The sequence below is a fragment of the Pelmatolapia mariae genome, linkage group LG5, assembly GCF_036321145.2.
Source record: "Pelmatolapia mariae isolate MD_Pm_ZW linkage group LG5, Pm_UMD_F_2, whole genome shotgun sequence".
NCBI classification, from domain to species: domain Eukaryota; kingdom Metazoa; phylum Chordata; class Actinopteri; order Cichliformes; family Cichlidae; genus Pelmatolapia; species Pelmatolapia mariae.
In genome coordinates, this window is record NC_086231.1 from 22,631,620 (window position 1) to 22,653,106 (window position 21,487).

Genomic DNA, 21,487 nt, shown 5'->3' on the forward strand with positions numbered 1-21,487 from the left:
CAATCGGACGATCTTACAACTTCCCTTGCAAAATGGATTGCTCTAGACTGTAGACCACTATCAGTGGTAGAAGATAGGAGGTTAGAAAATCTGCTACAGTTAGCATCAGGTGATCCAATTTCAGGTAAAATTTAACAGCTTTATTACACTTAAAAGTAAGCAAAATTAGATGCATTACAGACAGCCCTGCTAATATGGAAGAACTACACCAGGAGCAATGAAGACTTGAGTAACAGAGAGCCACTCATACAGGATGTTTCCACACTGTGGAATTCAACGCTGGATATGATTTCTCGTCTACTAGTGTTAAGGAGTCAAAAGGCTGTTTTTGCAGCTTTGGACAAACAAAAGCACAAGCTGGTCATTTTAACTCCATCAGAGCTGGTAAAACTCCAAAAGCTGGCGACTGTCCTTGAGCCATGCAGGTACATAAAACTATCTTTTTTTACTTGTTGTTACTGTTTCTTCAAAAAGCTCTATAGTTGACAGTTATTGTGTAGATTAATAATTTCTTTCTTGGACTGTCTACTACAGGTTTGTGACTGAGCTTCTTGGAGGTGAGACATATGTTTCATGTTCAGTGGTTTTACCTGCTTTCTGCCTCCTGCATCACACCATGGAGATCTCCGATGATGACTGAAACTACATGGTGAAATTTAAGACTGCCTTCACAAAGGACCTATCCCAACGTGCAGCTACACTCAACAATCAGTGGATCAGGATAGGGACTGTGCTTGACCCACGCTTTAAGGATTTAAAGTGTTAGTTTGTCGAACTGGCTGAAAGAGACGGACAGTAAATAAGCATGGAGTTATTGTGAGTCCAATGGGTTTGTTATTTTTTGCACTAAAATGTTCGATGATCACACTGTTTTAGCCTAAAGTACAAAATAATTTTGGCTAAGGTTACTCAGAGTTTAAAGGTGAAGCTAGTCAAATAACCTTTTATGTTTCTGCCTTATATTTTAAGAAGAAAAACTGCACTTTATGCTGAAATTTTTATTATTATTATTATTTAAAGACAATACCATTTTGTACTTAAAGTACTTAAAATAGCACTATTTTCATTTCTGCCCAATTTTGGTCACGGATATGGGACGTTAATGTACAGAAGCGTAGAGCTTGCAGCCAGGCAAAAGAAAGGCAAAAGAAAAACAGAGCTATATCACGTTATAACGTGAAAACTTCATTGTTCTAACAATATACTTTTCACGTTTGAACAACATAATATCACGTTATTACAATAAACATAACTATCACGTTATAACAAAATCTCGCCATGCCTCAATCCAAGCATAAAATAGAACTTAACTAATTCCGATAAATGAGCCATTTTCTCGAGCTCTGAACTGCACTGTCATCCACTTCACTATTTTTAAAGGCAAACATATATCATGTTCGAAAAATAAAAGATATGTTATAACGTGAAAACTTTATTGTTCAAACAATATAATTATCACATTCATACAAAATAATATTTATATTGTAAGAACGTGAAAGATTTTTTGTTGTTAATGTTGTTCAAACATGAAAAGTATATTGTTAAAACAATAAAGTTTTCACGTTATAATGTGATATAACTCCTGCCTGGGTGGCAGCTCTATGCTTCTATGCTTTTTTTTTTTTTTTTTTTTTTGTTAAATTGCTGGCAGAAATGCTCTTTTATAAAAGTACAAACACAACACCAGAAAACATGAGTAGAATTAGTGAAATATTATCAGAAAATATGTTTGATTTACACTAAAGAAAGTGTCAAACAGAACAATTCAGTGGATTGGGAATGATACGTTTTAGCTGTCGCATGAGTTATCATCCAGTATAGTAGGTACAGTAGATATTTATCACAACTGAGCTTACACGAACTGAACTGGGAACCTATATCTATGTATACATATATATACATAGATATATGTTATTGATAAGAGGTCTGTTTGTTCAATTAAGATGACTGTGGATACTAAACTTCATTTTCAGAAAAGGACACTAATATATATGTGTGTGTATATATATATATATATATATATATATATATATATATATATATATATATATATATATATATATATATATATATATATACACACACACACACACATATATATATATATATATATGTGTGTGTGTGTGTGTGTGTGTGTATATATATAGATAGATAGATAGCGAGAGGGAGAGAGATAGAGAGATACAGTGTTGGGAAGGTTACTTTCAAAATGTATTCCACTACAGATTAGAGAATACATGCCCCAAAATGAATACGTTATTTTGTAACGTATTCCGTTACGTTACTCAATGAGAGTAACGTATTCTGAATACTTTGGAATACTTAATATATTATCATGCTTTTTACAACTACATGAATGTACTATTGCTGTGTGATTTATTACTATTACTGAAGGCTACTCGCCATACCAATACCAACTAGATTTTTAAAATCTTAATATAAAATGAGTAACAGTAGGGTGGACATTAGGTGAGGCTGCATTTTTTGTAGCGATCTCATAGGAAACTATTCCGCGCATGTATAAAACAGGTTTGCGGCTCCGAGCCGTAGTAAAGGGACCTCTGGCTAATACGTTGGGTTCCATGTTGGGCTCATGCCTGAAAACTAGCTGTACTTTGTTGTCTGGGTCAACTTTGCTAGCGACAGACAGAGAGAGGCGTTGAAAGGCTGCTCCAGCGGACACAGTGTACAGTCAAGTCTTAATAGCTTACTTAGAACTGGGCTCACCGGGCACTGTTTTTGGCTGCAGTGGTTATTATTATATTTACATGCTTCCATCTCCTGTTTCCGGTCGGTGACAATTCGTACTTGCTCACAGACACATAACGGGTATGGCAGTCCATTCTCCCTGCAGCACGGACAACACTGCCCATGAGGCTACATTCTTTAGGGCTATGCCTGTAACACTCTGCCTACTGCCTTCATATTAAATAATTTTTTGAATAATAATTTTGACAAATATTTCTTCATGTAATTATGCGGGCGCAAGTAGAGGTGACATGGGCTTTTAATGCGTGTTTTGTTTGGGTTTTGTTTGAAGTTATCAAAAATAGAGAGGGGACAGCCTAACATATGAAACAGGAAAAGACCGCTGTGTAATCCATTTATTTCAACAAAGTAACTGTATTCTGATTACCACCTTTTTAAACTGTAACTGTAACGGAATACAGTTACTCATATTTGTATTTTCTTACTCCCCAACACTGTATATACATATATATTAGTGTCCTTTTCTGGAAATGAAGTTTAATATCCACAGTCATCTTAACTGAACAAACAGACCTCTTATAAACAACAGAGGACACACTGTCCCAAATGACAGAGGCGCACTTGTGTGTTGGAGCGTTACCGTGGAGCTGTAAGGTTTCAGTTTCGTTTATGAGGAAAAAACAGTTTAAATTAACGAGGTTGGGGTAAGTCTAATGTGCAGTAAAGTGATTTTCAAGATAAATTTCTGTTCAGATGATACATAAAACATGTTATATAAAGTTGTGGTTGTTACAGGTTTGGTTAAAATGTAAGACATTAGAAAACTGGAAAGTGAAGTGCAACCAGGACTGTAGCTCTGAAGGCTAGGTGGAGAATTGCTGGTTGTCTGAGTGCAACACACTGTTGTCATGTCGTCTGTGTTTGATGTGTTTTGAAGGAAGAAGATCAAAATCTGAAAGATGGACTGGGAAGAGCCCATGGAGACTTACGACTTGAACCAAGTACGTAAAATAACACTGAATCAGAATAAAATAATATTGTTACAGGAACTTTGGTGTTAAGTCAATCATTAAATATCCAGAGTGCTAATCTTCAGTAGGTGTAGTGTATTTTATTTTACTTTTGACACCACACGTTGATTGATTTTTATATGCTTGAATGCCTTTCTTCATTATTATAGGCGCAGGATTATTGTGTAAACCTTGCTCCACCTTTGCCAGATCCACAAACTGCATGTGCTGCGTAGTAAATCGTTAAAAAATAAATATTAATGTCTGCTATAGAATTAAATTATGTACTGTGATTTTAACAGGAGCACATTCAACTAGAGAAGCAGACATGGGCGTAACTTTGTGCTTAACATTGCGGGGGTCAAGAGCTCTGTCTAAATAAATAAATAAATCTGGGTAAATTCCCACATGATTAACCCTAGAACACTATCGCTATAAATAGTAACACAATCACTAACGCCGGGTGATTTTTACCCAATATAATATGACCAACTAAAAGTACTTGTCATCAAAATATATCAAACACGTGATAAATCAGAGTGGTCAGCTTTTACTTTCAACTGTGCCATGTCTAACAAAATGAAAAAAAGTGTCATGGGGGATGCTAAAATAATGCTCCAAAATTACAGAAAAATCTGGAATTCAAGAACAAAAAATTCCTAAAAAAAAAAAAAATGACACTGGAAAGCTGGTCTTTGATACACCCATTCCTGGGACATTTGAGACTTCCCTGGTGAAGGCACAATGTCCTCGACACACTAACAGCTGCAGGAGAGAGAAATCATGTAAATGTATTTGCTCGGGTGAAAATCACCCAGCGATAGTGTTCTAGGGTTAAACATGCAACTATTTTGCTGGTAATAACTGAGTAAAGAAAATCAACAGCCTATTTATGCAAGATAATTCATAATTTTATTGTGGGGGTTATATTGGCTGGGTCTGATTATTGGGGGGGTCATAACCCCCCCTAACCCCCCTGGAAATTACACCCCTGGAAGCAGAGTAACAGAGGTTCTGCTGGAGCACAGATGGGAGCTTCTTTCATGTCAGAGCTACAAAATGTATGCACTATGTCATTAATCAAACACATTAATATTAAAATTAAAATAAACAATGTGATCTTTTAATAAATTAGAATAATTTTTAAAACCAGGACCAAGTTCAGCTTGGAAACAGAGTAGCACAGTTTCTTGTGTTTGTTTTTTAATTTTACATTAAAAAACAAGCTGCTGATTTAAATGTACTCTATTTTTCACAGGAACATGTTAAACCACGAAAACGGAGTAAGGCAGGTTCTGCAGCTGAAGAGGAGACACGCTCTTGTTCTGTCCCAGTGGGTCATTTTTGGTATGTGAACCACATGTACAAGGAAGAAATGAAACGTATTGAGAAAGAGAACGGAGTTAAAATTGAAGCAGAGTTAAAGTTGAAATTTCAAGTAGACAAAAAACATGGGAGCCCAGACAATGCTCTAAAAGAGTTTAAAAACCTCATGCAGAACAGTATAACTGAATCCAGTGGCTCAGTTATTCCTCTCAAGTTCATTGATCCAGATCAGTGGAGAGATGCACTGAAAACCATCCAGAAAAATAAAAATAAACTTTTGGTTACTCTGACCTCTGAAACAATGACTGTGCAAGGGCCAAGACGTAGTCAAGATGTCATCAGTAAGTCGTTATTTGGAGATACAATGCAGCATACAAACACTCTTGCTTTTCTTGAAGAGTATGAGAAAAAGATCCAAGACACATCACTGAAGACTGACAGGACCACCAAAGACTTGTGGCCGATGACTACCTCTTGCAACAAGGAAGTAGACAGGATCAAAGCTGGGTTTAATGTGGAAATCAAAGAATCAGACATTAGTCAAGGAAAAGTTGGTGTGAAAACTTTATGCAAACAAGATAAAGGACACTCCTTCATGAAGGACTGCAGTCTCAATTCTGCTTTCCAACCAGACCGCATGACTCACTGTGACTTACTGATGAAGACAAACTGCATTTCTCAATCAGAGGGGGCCTCTAATGAACCTGTGTTGAATGGCCAATCAGCAAACAGGATGCACAGTTTGCTGATTGACCTGACTGACAGTGGGACAACAGCAGGTGACCAAAAGGATGATCAGTGTCCTATATGTTTGGATAAATTCAAAAACAGGAAACGGCTCAAGTGTAAAGATGAATTTTGTGAAGACTGTCTGAGACAAGCACTGGAGGCGAATGGGCCCATCTGTCCTGTATGCAGAGTCGTCTTTGGTAAGATAATAGGAGACCAACCAGATGGAAGAATGTCACACCAGACATTACGCACTTCCCTTCCTGGATACTCAGACTGCGGCACCATAGTTATCAACTATGTGATTCCAAGTGGAACACAGACGGTAAATGACAATTTTATTTGAATGCCTATGTCCCTGTTTAAAACTTAAAACCTGATTGTGTTTTCAGTTTGTGGTTTTATATATACTTTTCTAACACTATTTACTTTACATTCTGCTTTTTAGGCAGAGCATCCCAATCCTGGTCAGCACTACTCAGGTATTCATAGAACAGCATGTCTTCCAAACAACAAAGAGGGCAATGAAGTGCTGCAACTGCTGAAAAGAGCGTTTGAGCAGAGGCTCATTTTTACTGTGGGGACATCCAGAACAACTGGACTGGACAACCAGGTGACCTGGAATGACATTCCCCACAAAACATCCACGTCAGGAGGACCAGATTGGTAGATTAGCCTGTTTTTTTGCTTTTGTTCTTTTTCAGTGTTTACTATAATAAAATACTAGATATTAAACCCGATATATTCTGTTTCCACAGCTTTGGGTATCCTGACCCTGAGTACCTGAGCAGAGTCAAAGAGGAGTTAAAGGCCAAAGGCATTGAGTGAAGTGTTTGATACAAAGTGCAGGTGGATTAGAAATCAAAGACGTTAAAAACAAGATGACTCTTTAAACAGACACTGAATTTCAAATACTCTGTTTTGCACTTTTCTCTGTTAATGTTTCAAATGATCAGTAAAGGCTAGAATTCACTTTTTTCTGAGCTACATATATTATCTTCAAATACTAAATGACGATTTTTTTTGTGGATTGCCAAAGTTTTCATCATGTAACAATATAAAATGTAGATTTACATAAATACATAGACTTATATAATCTCAGGTCTACAGTGCTGATGGTCTGACTTGCTGTTTGCCTAATAAGTGATTAAATCCTCCACACTGAATTCCTCCTTTAATCAGGACCGATTGTGAACAAAACACAGAACACTGTGGTTTGTTTTCTGTACAATTTTTACAACTTTATTTATAACAATTTGTTATTTAGTTTGTAAAGTACTCCAGCAAAAATTGAACATTATTCTCTTTTCAGAAGAAAGTCTGCGCCTCCATGCATTGTGTACTATAAAAGCTATGTGTCATTTTTCATTTTAAAAAAACCAAGGACTAATCAAAACAAAAAGGTCTGGAAATGCACATATGATTTAGCAAAAAATGTCCTTTCAGTAAAATGATGGTACTTGTTATTGTAGTTACACTGAAGACTTGTGTTACTTTTCACATGCATTAAGATATGGCCAACACATTTCTGACAGAAGCAGCATTTTGGGACAGAGGCTGAGTGTAAGGACGTGTCAGAGCAACCAGAATGGTAGCATTAGCAGCAGCAGGGCACAGAGAAGAGATGGGGAAGGGTTTAAGAAAGAAAACAGAAACGCTAAAGATCAAATGAAAATAATGCACTTAAGACAGAGTCATTACAAAACTGTGAACATACAGACTTTGATCCTCTGAAGGCAAATTTACTCACAAAGCCAGATGGATGCTATCTGGTCTTTACAGAACAAAAATGGACTGGAGAAGCAGAACACACATAGAAAAGAAATCTTTCCTTCCTTACATTTGACTATAGTTGGAGTCTCTACAGGAAGGCCAGCAAACAGACACTAAATAGTGCAAACATGACACTATATAAGTCTTTAATTAAAAAAGCCCCCGCCATTGTTAGGCAGCTGTTTTCTGGGCATGTACACACAGCCAGCTACCCACCCATTAAAGTATTCACCCCATCTATTGCTCAGAGTTGACACAAACAACAGACAGTTGGCACTGGTGAAATGAAACAATGCTTTTTCCCCCCCTTTTCTATATAATTCATACAAAAATAAAAAATTAAAATTGCTCCAGTGATAGCATTTCTTTTTTTTTCTTATGATTTCCATGTTTCCATTTCATTTTGCACAGAGGTAGTGTCTATTTAGGTAAAGGGTAAGGGACGAAGTGGAAATTAAAAATCTCTCATAGAAAATGTTATTTGTTTTTGACCAGAGGAATCTCAAAAGAACAAAATATAATACTGCAATCACATACAAAAGTAGTCCTTCATTTTTGTACAGTTCAGTGCTCACGTGATTTATCAGTTTTTCCTTACACTTTTTTCTTTTTTGTTCAATTTTTCTTTAAAAGGTGAGAATGGGGGTGTGTTTGGAATAGCGTGATCCAGGCCAAGGGAAAGGGGCTCCTCGTGTCCACGGGATAGCAACTCCTTCTTATAGACACATAGCTGAAAAGCAACACAGGTACTTCTCATTAAGAGTATGGAAGAGAGTTTCAAGACACATCACTGAAGATTGACCTGGCTGCCAGAGATCCTTTCTCACATGCAGGATTAATCATGAAGAGGAGAACCATACTGTCAGAGAGCTTCTTTATTTATATCAGAAAATTGCCACATCTCCCAGTCCCATGCTGCACGGAAATGTGGGATTTGTCATGGCAGTAATCCCAGTGTAGTGTTTAAAATTTTGTGTTATTTGCATGCTTAGAGTGGAATTTTTTATATGTTTCACAATGTTGCCATGTATCTTTCTGTTGTGCTTTTAGAAACCTTTGCAAAAGTTGGAGATCAGCCTGAACAATATTTGCTGAAATGAAAAATAAACAAGTTTTGCAGGTATGTGTTTGTGTGAAATGGCTTTACTTTTATTTTGTATCTCCTCCTACTTTTTAATGCAACCACCCATACTGCATAAATATTAGATTTAGGATTACTGTAATGTAAATGTGAAATACTATATACTAAAGTATCTTTTCTGCTGCATATTGAATCTACATAATTAGAAGATTTCATGTATTTGTAACTGCAAAGAACAGCAGAGCATTTTTAGGATGGGACCACAATGTTCATCACTTCTTTCTTTTTTTTTACTTGGTGGCAGAAATGCTCTTTTGTAAAAGTACAAACACAACACCAGAAATTCTCTATAGCAAGTGAAACATGAGTAGAATTGGTGAAATATTATCAGAAAATATTTCTGATTTAGACTAAAGAAAATGTCAAACAGAAAATCACAGTGTATTCTGAATGATACGTTTTACCTGCTGCATGAGTTATAGCCTGCAATAAATTATTTTATTTACAGCATCATCCTGTATACCTGAGGGAGTGCAAAATAAAACAAGTCAGTGCTGTACATGTGTCAGGATCATATGAGACAGTAGATATTTATCACAACTGAGTTTACACGAACTGTGAATATCAAGATATCGAGCAAACAACATAAAGGACATCTTCTGTCCTTTTCTGGAAATAAAGGGAGGGGAGGTTCAGTATCCACAGCCATCTTAACTGAGCAAACAGACCTCTTGTAAATGACAGAGACGTACTTGCGTGTTGGAGCGTGACTGTTGTGAAGGTTTCACTTTCATTTATAATGAAAAAAACAGTTTAAAGCAGCGAGGCAGGGGTAAGTCTAATGTGCAGAAAAGTCGTATTTTCCAGCTATATTTCTGTTCACATACACAAAACGTGGAACATTGTGGTTGTTGAAGGTTTGGCTAAAGTTCAAGACGTAAGAAAACTGGAAAGTGGAGTGTAACCGAGAGTGTAGCTCTGCAGGCTAGGAGGAGAACGACGTTAGCTAATTTATGGAAACGGTTTTTATATAAAGATCACCAAATAAAGAATTGGTGGTTGTTTGAGTGCAACACACTGTTGTCATGTCGTCTGTGTTTGGTGTGTTTTGAAGGAAGAAGATCAAAATCGAAAACATGGCCACTGCAGAGCCCATGGAGGTCGACAAACCTGACGACATGAGCCAAGTACGTAAACTAACACTGAATAAGAATAAAGTAATTTGTTATAGGAGCTTTGGTGTTAATGCAGTCATTAAATATCCACAGTGCTTATCTCCAGTTGGACCCTTACATTTTTTAAAGTGCACCTTTGAGGCCACGGTGTGCTTTTATACTTGAAAAGCGTTTCATTTTGGTGATTTTGTGTGCTTATGGTTAATGTGTTCCGTTGTTTCCCGTATTCTTATAAAGACTATATAAAAGTGAAAGTACTGAGACTACAAGGTCAGCATAATCTTAGCTTATCAACTGATGTATTTCCTGAACTCAAGGTTCAGGAAATACATCATCAGAATGTGTAAAGCTGTCCAGTGCGGCTGTGAAATTTTTTGTAAGGTTTCAAAGTGCCACTAGATGGAATACAAAGCTTCAGCATTGTATTGTAAGAGTTGTGAGACTGAAGAAGTCAACAGTGTGTGAAGATGATCAGCGTTACTGTGATCATCAGTGAGAACATTGTAAATATCTAAGGCTGCAAGGTGACATCAATGTGACAAATGTGAAAATATGACAAGTAGCTAACGTCACACTATTCATTTATAAGTACAATAGTTAAGAAAAACTTAGTTTGCGAACCTTAGTTTGGACCAAAAAGAAAACAAGCTTTAGTCTTGTCTATAATACTAAAGAATGGAATTCTTAAAAGATATTTTTCAAAAATTTAAAAAAAATATATATACATATTTAAATAAATGTAATTTTGGATTAATATCATAGGCTTGCATATTTTTAGTGTGTGTGTGTTTTTTTTTTAAAATTACAGGATCAAGATGAAGCACACATTGTTCTCTCAATAAAGTGGATAAAGTCTGATGATGAGCTACAAAAAGGGAAGAGGCTAAAGACTCGTCTACAGATAATGCTTCAGACTTGGTTTAACAAATGCAAACATAAGGTGGAATGCTCAGTGGAAAGGATGTTAAAAGATGGGCGTGTTGTGATAAAGACTAAACCAGTTCCAGGTGCAGTAAAGTCCTACATAATCATCTGATTACTTTACTATCTTTATAACTTCTCCAATAAAAACATTTATTTTTAATAAATTCTGTATAATTATTTTGATTTTTTTTTAAATCAATTTTGTCTCTGTCTTTTAAGTCCTGACTGAGCTTCAGAAACTGAGTAAACAAACACTAACTGGGCGGGATGGAAATTCAGTCACCATAACATCCATCAGTCTGACACTGCCATCTCCAGAGCTCGATACACAAGTACCAGAGGATGCTTCAATGAACCTTCCCCCATCTGTGCCAGATCCACAAATTGTGTGTAAAATGTAGTAAATCATTAAAAACAAATATAAATGAATGCTGTTGAATTAAATGGTGTGCTGTGTTTGTAGGATCAAGTTCAACTGGGAAAGCAAAGTAACACAGGTTCAGCAGGTGGAGAACAGACAGGTGCTGCAGAGGATGCTTCGACAAACCATCCTCCATTTGTGCCAGCTCCACAAACTGTATGCACTGTGTAGTAAATCATTTAAAAACATAGACATATATATATACACATGCATATACACGTTTGTGTGCGTGTGCATGGATGCTGTTGAACTGAATGAAGTACTTTATTTTTTAACAGGCGCACATTCAACCAGGAAAGCAGAGTAACACAGGGTCTACAGCTGAAAAAGATAGTGGCATTTCCCCAGTGTCAGAGCCACAAACGGTATGTACTGTGTGATTAATCATAAAAATGAAAAATGTGATCTTTAACAAATGAACATAATTATTATTGTATTAATATTATTATGAGTTTTTATTATTATTATTATTATTATTATTATTATTATTTACCAGGACCAAGTTCAGGTGGGGAAACAGAGTAGCACAGTTTCTGCAGGTGAAGAAATGCACTCTTGTTCCGTCCCAGTGGGTCATTTCTGGTATGTGAACCACATGTACGAAGAGGAAATGAAACGTATAGAGAAAAAGAATGGAGTTAAAATCATGGCAGATGTGAAAGTGAGATTTGAAGAAGACCAAAAACATGGGAGACCAGACCGTGCTCTCGATGAGTTTGCAAACCTTGTCCAGAAAAGCTTAGTTGAATCCAGTGGCTCAGTTATTCCTCTCAAGTTCATAGAGTCAGATCAGTGGGGGGATGCACTGAAAACCATCCAGAAAAAAGAAAACAAGCTCTTGGTTACTCTGACCTCTGAAACAATGACTGTACGTGGGCCAACACATAGTCAAGAGGCCATGAAAAAGTTATTAAATGCAGATACAGAGCAGAAAAGAAACACAGATGCTTCTCGGGAAGAGTATGAAAGAGAGATTCAAGACACATCACTGAAGATTGACATGACCACCAAAGACCATCTCATGCATACGGGACTAACGATGGAGGAGAGCTACTGGAAGGTGATGATTACCTCTTACAGTGAGAAGGTAACAAGGATCAAAGATAAGTTTAATGTGGACCTGAAAGAATCAGACATTGGTCAAGGTAAAGTCAATGTCAAAGCTGTATACAAGAAAGATGAAGGAAATGCCTCCATGGAGAGCCACGCTGCCAGAGAGCTTTTTCATTTATATCAGAAAACTGCCACATCTCCCATGAACTTCTCCCAGTCCAATGCTGGAATGTGGGGTTTGTCATGGCTATGGCAGTAAACTCAGTCTACTGTCTTGTGTTATTTGCATGCTTACAGTGGAATCTTTATATATTTCATAATGTTATCATTAATCTTTGTATTGTTTCTCTGAAACCTTTGCAAAAGATCAGGCTGAACAATGTTTGCTGAAAAATGGAAACATAAAATAAACAATTTTTTCATGTTTGTTTTTGTATGAAATGACTTTGCTTTTATTTTGTTTCTTCCTGCTTTTTAAAGGAACCACCCATGCTGCTTATTCGATTTTCTGTACATATACTAAATAAATAATAAATAAGATTTATTTCATTTAATTATAATTGAAAAGAACAGGGGGCATTTTTAAGGCTGGGACTACGGAACATTTTTAAAGTCGTGGCATGTTGCACTGTTTGTTCTCTCTCTACACTAATGACTGCACCTCCAAAAACTCGGCTGTTAAACGACACCACCGTCATTGGCCTCATTCAGAATGGTAATGAGTCTGCATACCGGCAGGAAGTTGAGCACCTGGTACTCTGGTGCAGTCAGCACAATCTGGAGCTGAACATGCTTAAGACTGTAGAGATGACAGTGGACTTCAGGAGACATCCCTCAACACTGCTCCCCCTCACCATATCAGGCAGCCCGGTGTCTACTGTGGAGATATTCAAGTTCCTGGGTACCACCATCTCCCAGGACCTGAAGTGGGAGACCAACATCAACTCCATCCTCAAAAAGACCCAGCAGAGGATGTACTTCCTGAGACAACTGGGGAAGTACAGTCTTCCACAGGAGCTGCTGATCCAGTTCTACACTGCAGTCATTGAGTCTGTCCTGTGCTCCTCCATCACAGTCTGGTATGGAGGAGCCACTAAACAGGACAGGCGCAGACTGCAGCGGACTGTACGGGCAGCAGAAAAGATCATCTGCGCCCCCCTGCCCTCCATCCAGGACCTGTACCTCTCAAGAACAAGGAAACGGGCAGGGAAAATCATCACAGACCCCTCACACCCTGGACACAGACTTTTTGACCTACTGCCCTCTGGCTGATGGTATAGAAGCCTGCAGACCAGGACCACCCGACATAGGAAGAGTTTCTTTCCCCTCGCCATCTCCCTCCTAAACAGTTGAACTGTCACACTGCTCCCACTGCCAGACTGCAACTGCACCCTATGTACATTCTGTGATATTAATATCACTTAATTTCATTTCTGTCATCCTGTATTTTATGTATATAAGATTTAGATTGGTTATTTATGGTTGGTTTACACAGCTTTGTGTATGTTTGTGTATGCATGTGTACATGTATATATCCACACGTGCGTGTGTGTGTGTGTGTGTGTGTGTGTGTGTGTGTGTGTGTATTGTGTTGATTACATTGTTGAGATTTATTTACACTGCTGTGCTTGAGAGTCACCATCTACACCTTGTATGTGTGTGTGCATATACATGGCCAATAAACGCGATTCTGATTCTGATAAAAGTACAAACACAGCACCACAAATTAAGTGGAAACATGAGTAGCATTAGGGAAATATTAGCAGAAAATGTACTTAAGCTACATTTTTTCAGTGGATTTTGGCTTATAAATTTAACCTTGGCTTATAATTAATACTTTCTTCCCCCAAGTATCATATGCCTGAAAGGAGTCGAACATAAAATAAAACGCAATGTTTTATTTTATGTTTGTCAGTATCATATGAGACAGTAGGTGATCTTACACAAACTATTAACTATATCTGAGATATCAAGGAAACAGCTTATATGTCACATAAAGAACATTTCTGTCCTTTTCTAGCAGTGAAGAAGGATTTAGTTTCCACAGTCAGCTGAGCTAACAGACCTCTTGCCAACACTGCTGGAAATGACAGAGGCGCACTTGCGTGTTTGGAGGGTGACGCAGCTCCTTATTGCGGAGCTGCAAGCTTTCGCTTTCGTTTATAAGGAAGTACCAGTGTTTTAAGTAGCGAGGCAGGGGTAAGTCAAATGCGCAGTAAGGTAATATTTTCAAGATAAATTTCTGTTCAGATACACATAACGTGTGAGATAACGTTGTGGCTGTTACAGGTTTGGTTAAAATGTAAGACATAAGGAAACTGTAAAGTAGAGTGTAACCGAGAGTGTAGCTCTGCAGGGTGGAGAGCGACGTTAGCTAATTTATGGAAACGGTTTTATATAAAATCACCAAATAAAGAATTGGTGGTTGTTGGGGTGCAACACACTGTTGTTATGTCGTCTGAGTTTGGTGTGTTTTGAAGGAAGAAGATCGAAATCTGAAACATGGCCACTGGACAGATCGTGGAACCTGAAGTGCCCATGGACATCGACAATCCTGACGACATGAGCCAAGTACGTAAACTAACACTTAATCAGAATAAAAGAAAATTGTTACAGGAACTTTGGTGTTAATGCAGTCATTAAATATCCAGAGTTTTATCATCAGTAGGAGTAGTTTATTTCTTGTTTTAAATTTTACTTTTGACACCACACTTTGTTTTTTATGCACCTAAAAGCCTTTCTTCATTATTATAGGTGAATAATTCTGCTGTGAGTAAAAGCCAGCAACATTCAACACCTAGCGATACACCTACTGCAGTAAGTGTTTTGGGGAGTTTGCCTGCATACGCCTAAGTGCACAATAAACACGTAACACATTCCAGATTTTGTCTGTCTTCTTATAAAGAGTATGTGAAAGTGAGATCAAAAATACAATCTCAGCTGGTGTGCTCTGGAGGTTCAGGAAATACATCATGAGCAGAATGTGTAAAGCTGCTTAGTGTAGCTGTTGTCACCATTGAAAAACTTGTAATAACATGTAAAGGAATGGACTAAAGGACTAAAATGAATGCATAGGTTGTCTATGGTTATCCTTCTGACACTGAGGAAATGTTATATTATCATCAACAGTGTATAAATCTGTTCAGCATTACTGTGATCATCAGTGAGAACATTTGTAAAGTTCTAAGGCAGCAGAGTGACATTAATGTGACAAATGTGAAACTATGGCATTTAGCTAACCTCACACTATTTATCTGCATTATAATAAAAAAAAAGAGAAGTTCTAAAGATAGATAAATATTTCAACAATGATAAAAAAAAAGGCATGTTTAAATAAAGGTGTTTTCAGCTGAATCTGAAAGCCTTACACAGTCTTGCAGTGTTTTATTATTTGTTTGTTTTATTTTATCACAGGATGAAGATGAAGCTCACATTGTTCTCTCAGTGAAGTGGATAAAGCCTGATGATGAACAACAAAAAGTGAAGAGGCTAGAGGTTCGTCTACAGAAAATGCTTCAGTCTTGGATCAACAAACAGAAACATATGATGGAATGCTCAGTGAAAAGGACCTTAGATGATGGGCGTGTTGTGATAAGCATTAAACCAGCCGCAGGTGCAGTAAAGCCCTACGTTGTTATCTGATTACATTCCTATCTTTATAACTTTTTCAGTAATAAAAATAATTTGACTTTATTCTGTATATCCATATTGGTTTTAACATATATTCAATTTCCTGTTTTTTTAAGCCGTGACTGAGCTTCAGAAACTTAGTGAACAAACACTAAGTAGAAAGGATGAAAATTCAGTCATCATAACATCCATCAGTCTGCTATCTCCAGAGCTTGATAGACAGGTACTAGAGGATGCTTCAGTGAACCTGCCAGAGCCACAAACTGTATGCACTATGTAGTAAATCATTAAAAAACAAATATTAATGTATGCTATTGAATTAAATGATGTACTGTATTTTTTAAAGGAGCAAGTTCAACCGGAGAAGAAGAGTAAAGCAGGTTCTAAAGCTGGAGAAAAGATGGGCGCTTCTTTCATGCAAGAGCCACAACATGTATGTAGTGTGTCATTAATCAAAAAAGTTAATATTAAAATAAAAAAATGTTTTAATAAATTAGCATAATGATTTTTATTTTTAAACCAGGATCAAGTTCAGGTGGGGAAACAGAGTAGCACAGTTTCTGCAGGTGAAGAGATGTGCACTTGTTCTGTCCCAGTGGCTCCTTTCTGGTATGTGAACCACATGTACAAAGAGGAAATGAAACGTATAGGGGAAAAGAATGGAGTTAAAATCATGGCAGATGTGAAGGTGAGATTTGAAGTAGATGGAAAACATGGGAGACCAGACCGTGCTCTCGATGAGTTTACAAACCTTGTCCAGAAAAGCTTAGCTGAATCCAGTGGCTCAGTTATTCCTCTCAAGTTCATAGATCCAGATCAGTGGAGTAACGCACTGAAAACCATCCAGGAAAAAGAAGACAAGCTTTTGGTTACTTTGACCTCTGAAACAATGACTGTACGTGGGCCAACACAAAGTCAAGATGTTTTCAGTAAGTTGTTAAATGCAGATACAGAGCAGAAAAGAAACACAGATGCTTCTCATGAGTATCAAGAGACATCACTGAAGATTGACATGACCACCAAAGACGATTTCCCACATGCAGGATTGATCATCGAGAAGACTTTTTGGAAGTTGATGGCTATCCAATATAACAAGCAAGTAGCAAGGATCAAAGCTAAGTTTAATGTGAAATTGAAAGAATTTGACATTGGTCAAGGCAAAGTCAATGTCAAAGCTGTATACCAGAAAGATGAAGGAAATGCCTCCATGGAGAGCCACGCTCTAAGAGCACTTCTCTGTCTATACCAGAAGTTTGTTGCGTCCCCCATGAGTTCATCCCAGTTGCATGGTGCTACTGGATTCAGTGGCACACCCATTTCTCAGTCAGAGGGTTCCCCCAATGAGCCTGTATTGAATGGCCAATCAGCAAACAGGAAGCACAAAACTGACACATCCACTGACAGGGGGACAACAGCAGGTGACCAAAAGGAAGAAAGGTGCCCTATATGTTTGGATAAATTCGAAAATAAGACACAGCTCAAGTGTAAACATGAATTTTGTAAAGACTGCCTGAAACAAGCACAGGAAGCGAATGGGCCCATCTGTCCTATATGCAGAGTCGTCTTTGGTAAGATAATGGGAAACCAACCAGATGGAAGAATGTCGGACAATACATCGCCCTCTTTCCTCCCTGGATTCTCAGACTGTGGCACCATAGTGATCAACTATGACATTCCAAGTGGAATACAGACGGTAAATGACGATTTTATTTGAATGCCTATGTCCCTGTTTAAAAAAACAAAACCTGATTGTGTTTTCATTTTGTGGTTTTATATATACTTTTCTAACACTGTTTACTTTACATTCTGCTTTTTAGGCAAAACATCCCAATCCTGGACGGCCCTACTCAGGTATTTATAGAAGAGCGTATCTTCCAGACAACAAAGAGGGCAATGAAGTGCTGCAACTGCTGAAAAAAGCTTTCGACCAGAAGCTCATTTTTACTGTGGGGACATCCAGAACAACTGGAATGGATGGTCAGGTGACCTGGAATGACATTCACCACAAAACATCCACGTCAGGAGGACCAAATTGGTAGAGTAGCCAGTTTTCTTACCAGTGTTGCAGTATATGTTTTCTTTCACTGTTTACTCTAATAAAATACTAGATATTAACCTTGGATATGTTCTGTTTTCACAGCTTTGGGTATCCTGACCCTGAGTACCTGAGCAGAGTCAAAGAGGAGTTAAAGGCCAAAGGCATTGAGTGAAGTCTTTGATACAAAGTGCAGGTGGATTAGAAATCAAAGAGGCTAAAAACAAGATGACTCTTTAAACAGACACTGAAATTCAAATACTCTGTTTTGGTCTTTTCTCTGTTAATGTTTCATCTGATCAGCAAGGGTTAGAATTGACTTCTTTCATTTGCAAAATATATTATCTTCACATATCGGGTGATAAAAAATTTTTTATTGATTGTCTAAGTTTTCATCATGTAACAATATAAAATGTAGATTTACATAAGTACATAGACTTATATAATCTCAGGTCTACAGTGCTGATGGTCTGACTTGCTGTTTGCCTAATAAATGATTAAATCCTCCACACTGAATTCCTCCTTTTATCAGGACCGATTGTGAACAAAACACAGAACACTGTGGTTTGTTTTCTGTACAATTTTTAAAATTTTATTTATAACAATATCTGTTATTTAGTTTGTAAAGTACTCCAGCAAAAATTAAACATTATTCTCTTTTCAGAAGAAAGTCTGCGCCTCCATGCATTGTGTACTATAAAAGCTATGTGTCATTTTTCATTTTAAAAAAACCAAGGACTAATCAAAACAAAAGTCTGGAAATGCACATATGATTTAGCAAAAATGTCCTTTCGGTAAAATGATTGTACTTCTCTCTCAATTAAAGACAAAACATACACGACGGCATAAAATAACGCTGGCTTGACAAGTAAGCAAAATAAAAACTTGTTATTGTAGTTACACTGAAGACTTGTGTTACTTTTCACATGCATTAAGATATGGCCAACACATTTCTGACAGAAGCAGCATTTTGGGACAGAGGCTGAGCGTAAGGACGTGTCAGAGCAACCAGAATGGTAGCATTAGCAGCAGCAGGGCACAGAGAAGAGATGGGGAAGGGTTTAAGAAAGAAAACAAACGCTAAAGATCAAATGAAAATAATGCACTTAAGACAGAGTTATTACAAAACTGTGAACATACAGACTTTGATCCTCTGAAGGCAAATTTACTCACAAAGCCAGATGGATGCTATCTGGTCTTTACAGAACAAAAATGGACTGGAGAAGCAGAACACACATAGAAAAGAAATCTTTCTTTCCTTACATTTGACCATAATTGCAGCCTCTACAGGAAGGCCAGCAAACAGACACTAAATAGTGCAAACATGACACTATCTATAAGTCTTCTATCAAAAAAGCCCCCGCCATTGTTAGCCAGCTGTTTTCTGGGCATGTACACACAGCCAGCTACATTAAAGTATTCACCCCATCTATTGCTTTACATCCGTAATCTCCATCCATCACTCTGCCTGGAATGTTTAACCCATAACCACCTACAACGTTCTTCATATAACTGCACAATCACGCACCAACAAGCCTCTTTATCCTTTCTCCACAGCAACACATCAGCTCCAGCTGTTACACAAAGTGATAAAAACAAACACATTTTCTTTACATCTTAAGGTATAAAGCCTACAGTATACACTATACCGTAAAATGTGATATTCTGTGCAAGGAAGACAACACAATCATTTTATGAACATTGTTCTCTGAGAAAGAAAGAAAAATTACGTGGAAATACTGTAGTTGCCATCTGGTATTGACATTTTACATGTGCTATACACAAACGGTGCTATCACAAATCTGCCTCACATATTCTTGCCAAGAAGCTCGGCAAGATGACAAATGTACCGATTTCGAAAACTTTGAGTTTTTGCCTTTTCCCGCTCAAAGTCGACACAAACAACAGACAGTTGGCACTGGTGAAATGGAACAATGTTTTTGTCTTTTCTATACAATTCATACAAAAATAAAAAATTAAAATTGCTCCAATGATAGCATTTCTTTTTTTTTCTTATGATTTCCATGTTTCCATTTCATTTTGCACAGAGGTAGTGGCTATTTAGGTAAAGGGTAAGGGACGAAGTGGAAATTAAAAATCTCTCATAGAAAATGTTATTTGTTTTTGACCAGAGGAATCTCAAAAGAACAAAATATAATACTGCAATCACATACAAAAGTAGTCCTTCATTTTTGTACATTTTATACAGTGTTCACATGGTTTATCAATTTTCTCTCACACTTTTTATTGATTTTTTTTGTTCAATTTTTCTTTAAAAGGCAAGAATGGGGGTGTGTTTGGAATAGCGTGATCGGGGACCAAGGTCTATGCCAGTGGGTCCACAAGGGGCTCCTCATCTCCACGGGATAGCAACTCCTTCTTCTCATCTGTGCTGGCCAGAGAGTTGCGGCTGTTGTGAGCTCCCATATACAGAGTGGCATAAACTGGGTTGGTGAAGTTAGTGGGCTGGAAGGAAGAAAAATGATCCATGACATAATGTTTAAAAAACTAAAGTTTAGCATCGTGTATATATAGTGCTGTGCAAAAGTCTTCAGCCATTCCTAATTTCTTTATATTTTGCAAGATAAATGTGGAAAAGATGCTGGATTTATTGTGCAAACATACATGGAAATGCAGTATAACCAGCTTTATTCTTCAACATACCCTGAACTCTCTTAGGCAAGCTTCTTCTTCTTGAAGGACATTCAAAGCTCGCTTCCATACACACCGATGACAATTTGAATCAAAAACTGAAAATTTGGATTAATCGCTTCACCTGCATCTCTCAGGTCCTGTGTCAGGTCTTTGCTGAACCTTTCTTGTTTCTTAATTACATGTCCTCCCATGACCTACTGTTCATCAAGTGTTTTTTAAGGACACACTGCACATCATGATGAGAGATGCCTATTTTTTGGGCTAAGAGCTTTTTTGGGAATCACCTTGTTGGTGCAACAATACTATTTTAAGCTTGTCTGTGCTGTCTGATGATGATGTTTGCGACAGTCTGCAAATAAAGTGCCTAAAGATAAAACTGGTTCTTTGCTAAGTTGCTTGTTATGTGTAAACAGAAAACTGCTTCATCACTTGAGTTAGGTCCCTTTTTTAAACCCTTCAGTGATTAATAGGTTGCCGTTAAGTGGCTTAACAAACAAGAAAGCATCCCTCTGAAAATAGTCAGGTACAAGGACTGGACTGAAAATAGGTCAAAAAGTAGCGAAGCCTGGAGAACTATTACTCAGGACATTTTTTTTTAAATAAAAATTGCATTATAATAGTCTGGCAACTTGCAAGAACACTATAAAGAAATGAGGAGTGACTGAAGTTTTGCACACGTCTATATTTTTCTCTACCTTGTCTGGGTCCAGAGTGAAGTCTGAATCGAGCAGCTCCCCAGCATCGTCATCGGGCTCGCCCTCATAGATCTTGTAAGCAGGGTTTCCAATCTCAACATTCATTGCCCCATTGGTCATCCTTTGGTGCTGGAAGCCCTTGGCCCTATACAAAATAATAAGGAGAGCAGTCATAATTTCATCTTTTGTTCAAGAGTACAGCTGCCTGAAGAGTGCAAGCAGGGACACAGCCACAATACGACGGGAGGGGAGAGGCATTGCATGACTCTCA

The 21,487-nt window shown here is 37.5% G+C and overlaps 3 protein-coding genes across 4 annotated transcripts in view; 2 read left to right on the forward strand and 1 right to left on the reverse strand.

The window, feature by feature from the left end:
- The first annotated feature begins 3,668 nt into the window (after nucleotides 1-3,668).
- LOC134628214 (uncharacterized) lies at nucleotides 3,669-6,730 on the forward strand. Its single transcript, XM_063474985.1, has 4 exons — nucleotides 3,669-3,710; nucleotides 4,978-6,099; nucleotides 6,223-6,440; nucleotides 6,533-6,730. Exons 1-4 carry the CDS (start codon nucleotides 3,669-3,671, stop codon nucleotides 6,600-6,602), a joined length of 1,452 nt encoding a protein of 483 aa, XP_063331055.1. The 3' UTR covers nucleotides 6,603-6,730.
- Nucleotides 6,731-9,375: 2,645 nt separating this feature from the next.
- LOC134628215 (uncharacterized) lies at nucleotides 9,376-18,082 on the forward strand. Its single transcript, XM_065470967.1, has 17 exons — nucleotides 9,376-9,460; nucleotides 9,743-9,815; nucleotides 10,612-10,810; nucleotides 10,947-11,113; nucleotides 11,191-11,304; nucleotides 11,427-11,513; nucleotides 11,645-12,456; nucleotides 12,969-13,102; nucleotides 13,277-13,404; nucleotides 14,719-14,772; nucleotides 14,956-15,018; nucleotides 15,616-15,814; nucleotides 15,948-16,096; nucleotides 16,178-16,264; nucleotides 16,355-17,524; nucleotides 17,649-17,866; nucleotides 17,972-18,082. Exons 2-17 carry the CDS (start codon nucleotides 9,765-9,767, stop codon nucleotides 18,039-18,041), a joined length of 3,702 nt encoding a protein of 1,233 aa, XP_065327039.1. The 5' UTR covers nucleotides 9,376-9,460; nucleotides 9,743-9,764; the 3' UTR covers nucleotides 18,042-18,082.
- A 2,109-nt stretch (nucleotides 18,083-20,191) lies between these two features.
- The window catches only part of LOC134627840 (low-density lipoprotein receptor-related protein 1-like), a 95,414-nt gene continuing 94,118 nt past the window's right edge, over nucleotides 20,192-21,487 (reverse strand). For both annotated transcript variants that reach the window (XM_063474256.1, XM_063474255.1), the window contains 2 exons: nucleotides 21,217-21,361; nucleotides 20,192-20,332 (listed from right to left, as the gene is read on the reverse strand). In XM_063474256.1, the coding sequence (XP_063330326.1) occupies nucleotides 20,192-20,332; nucleotides 21,217-21,361 (286 nt within the window). The remainder of the gene's footprint in view (nucleotides 20,333-21,216; nucleotides 21,362-21,487) is intronic.

Bases quoted from the DNA above. Each gene is read 5' to 3' on its own strand.
- LOC134628214 (XM_063474985.1), top strand. From the start codon at position 3,669: ATGGACTGGGAAGAGCCCATGGAGACTTACGACTTGAACCAA. The intron at 3,711-4,977 runs GTACGTAAAATA...TATTTTTCACAG, and splicing joins AGACTTACGACTTGAACCAA to GAACATGTTAAACCACGAAA. The intron at 6,441-6,532 runs GTAGATTAGCCT...CTGTTTCCACAG, and splicing joins ACGTCAGGAGGACCAGATTG to CTTTGGGTATCCTGACCCTG.
- LOC134628215 (XM_065470967.1), top strand. From the start codon at position 9,765: ATGGCCACTGCAGAGCCCATGGAGGTCGACAAACCTGACGACATGAGC. The intron at 13,103-13,276 runs GTACCACCATCT...CCTCCATCACAG, and splicing joins GGAGATATTCAAGTTCCTGG to TCTGGTATGGAGGAGCCACT. The intron at 13,405-14,718 runs GCAGGGAAAATC...GCCACTGGACAG, and splicing joins TCTCAAGAACAAGGAAACGG to ATCGTGGAACCTGAAGTGCC.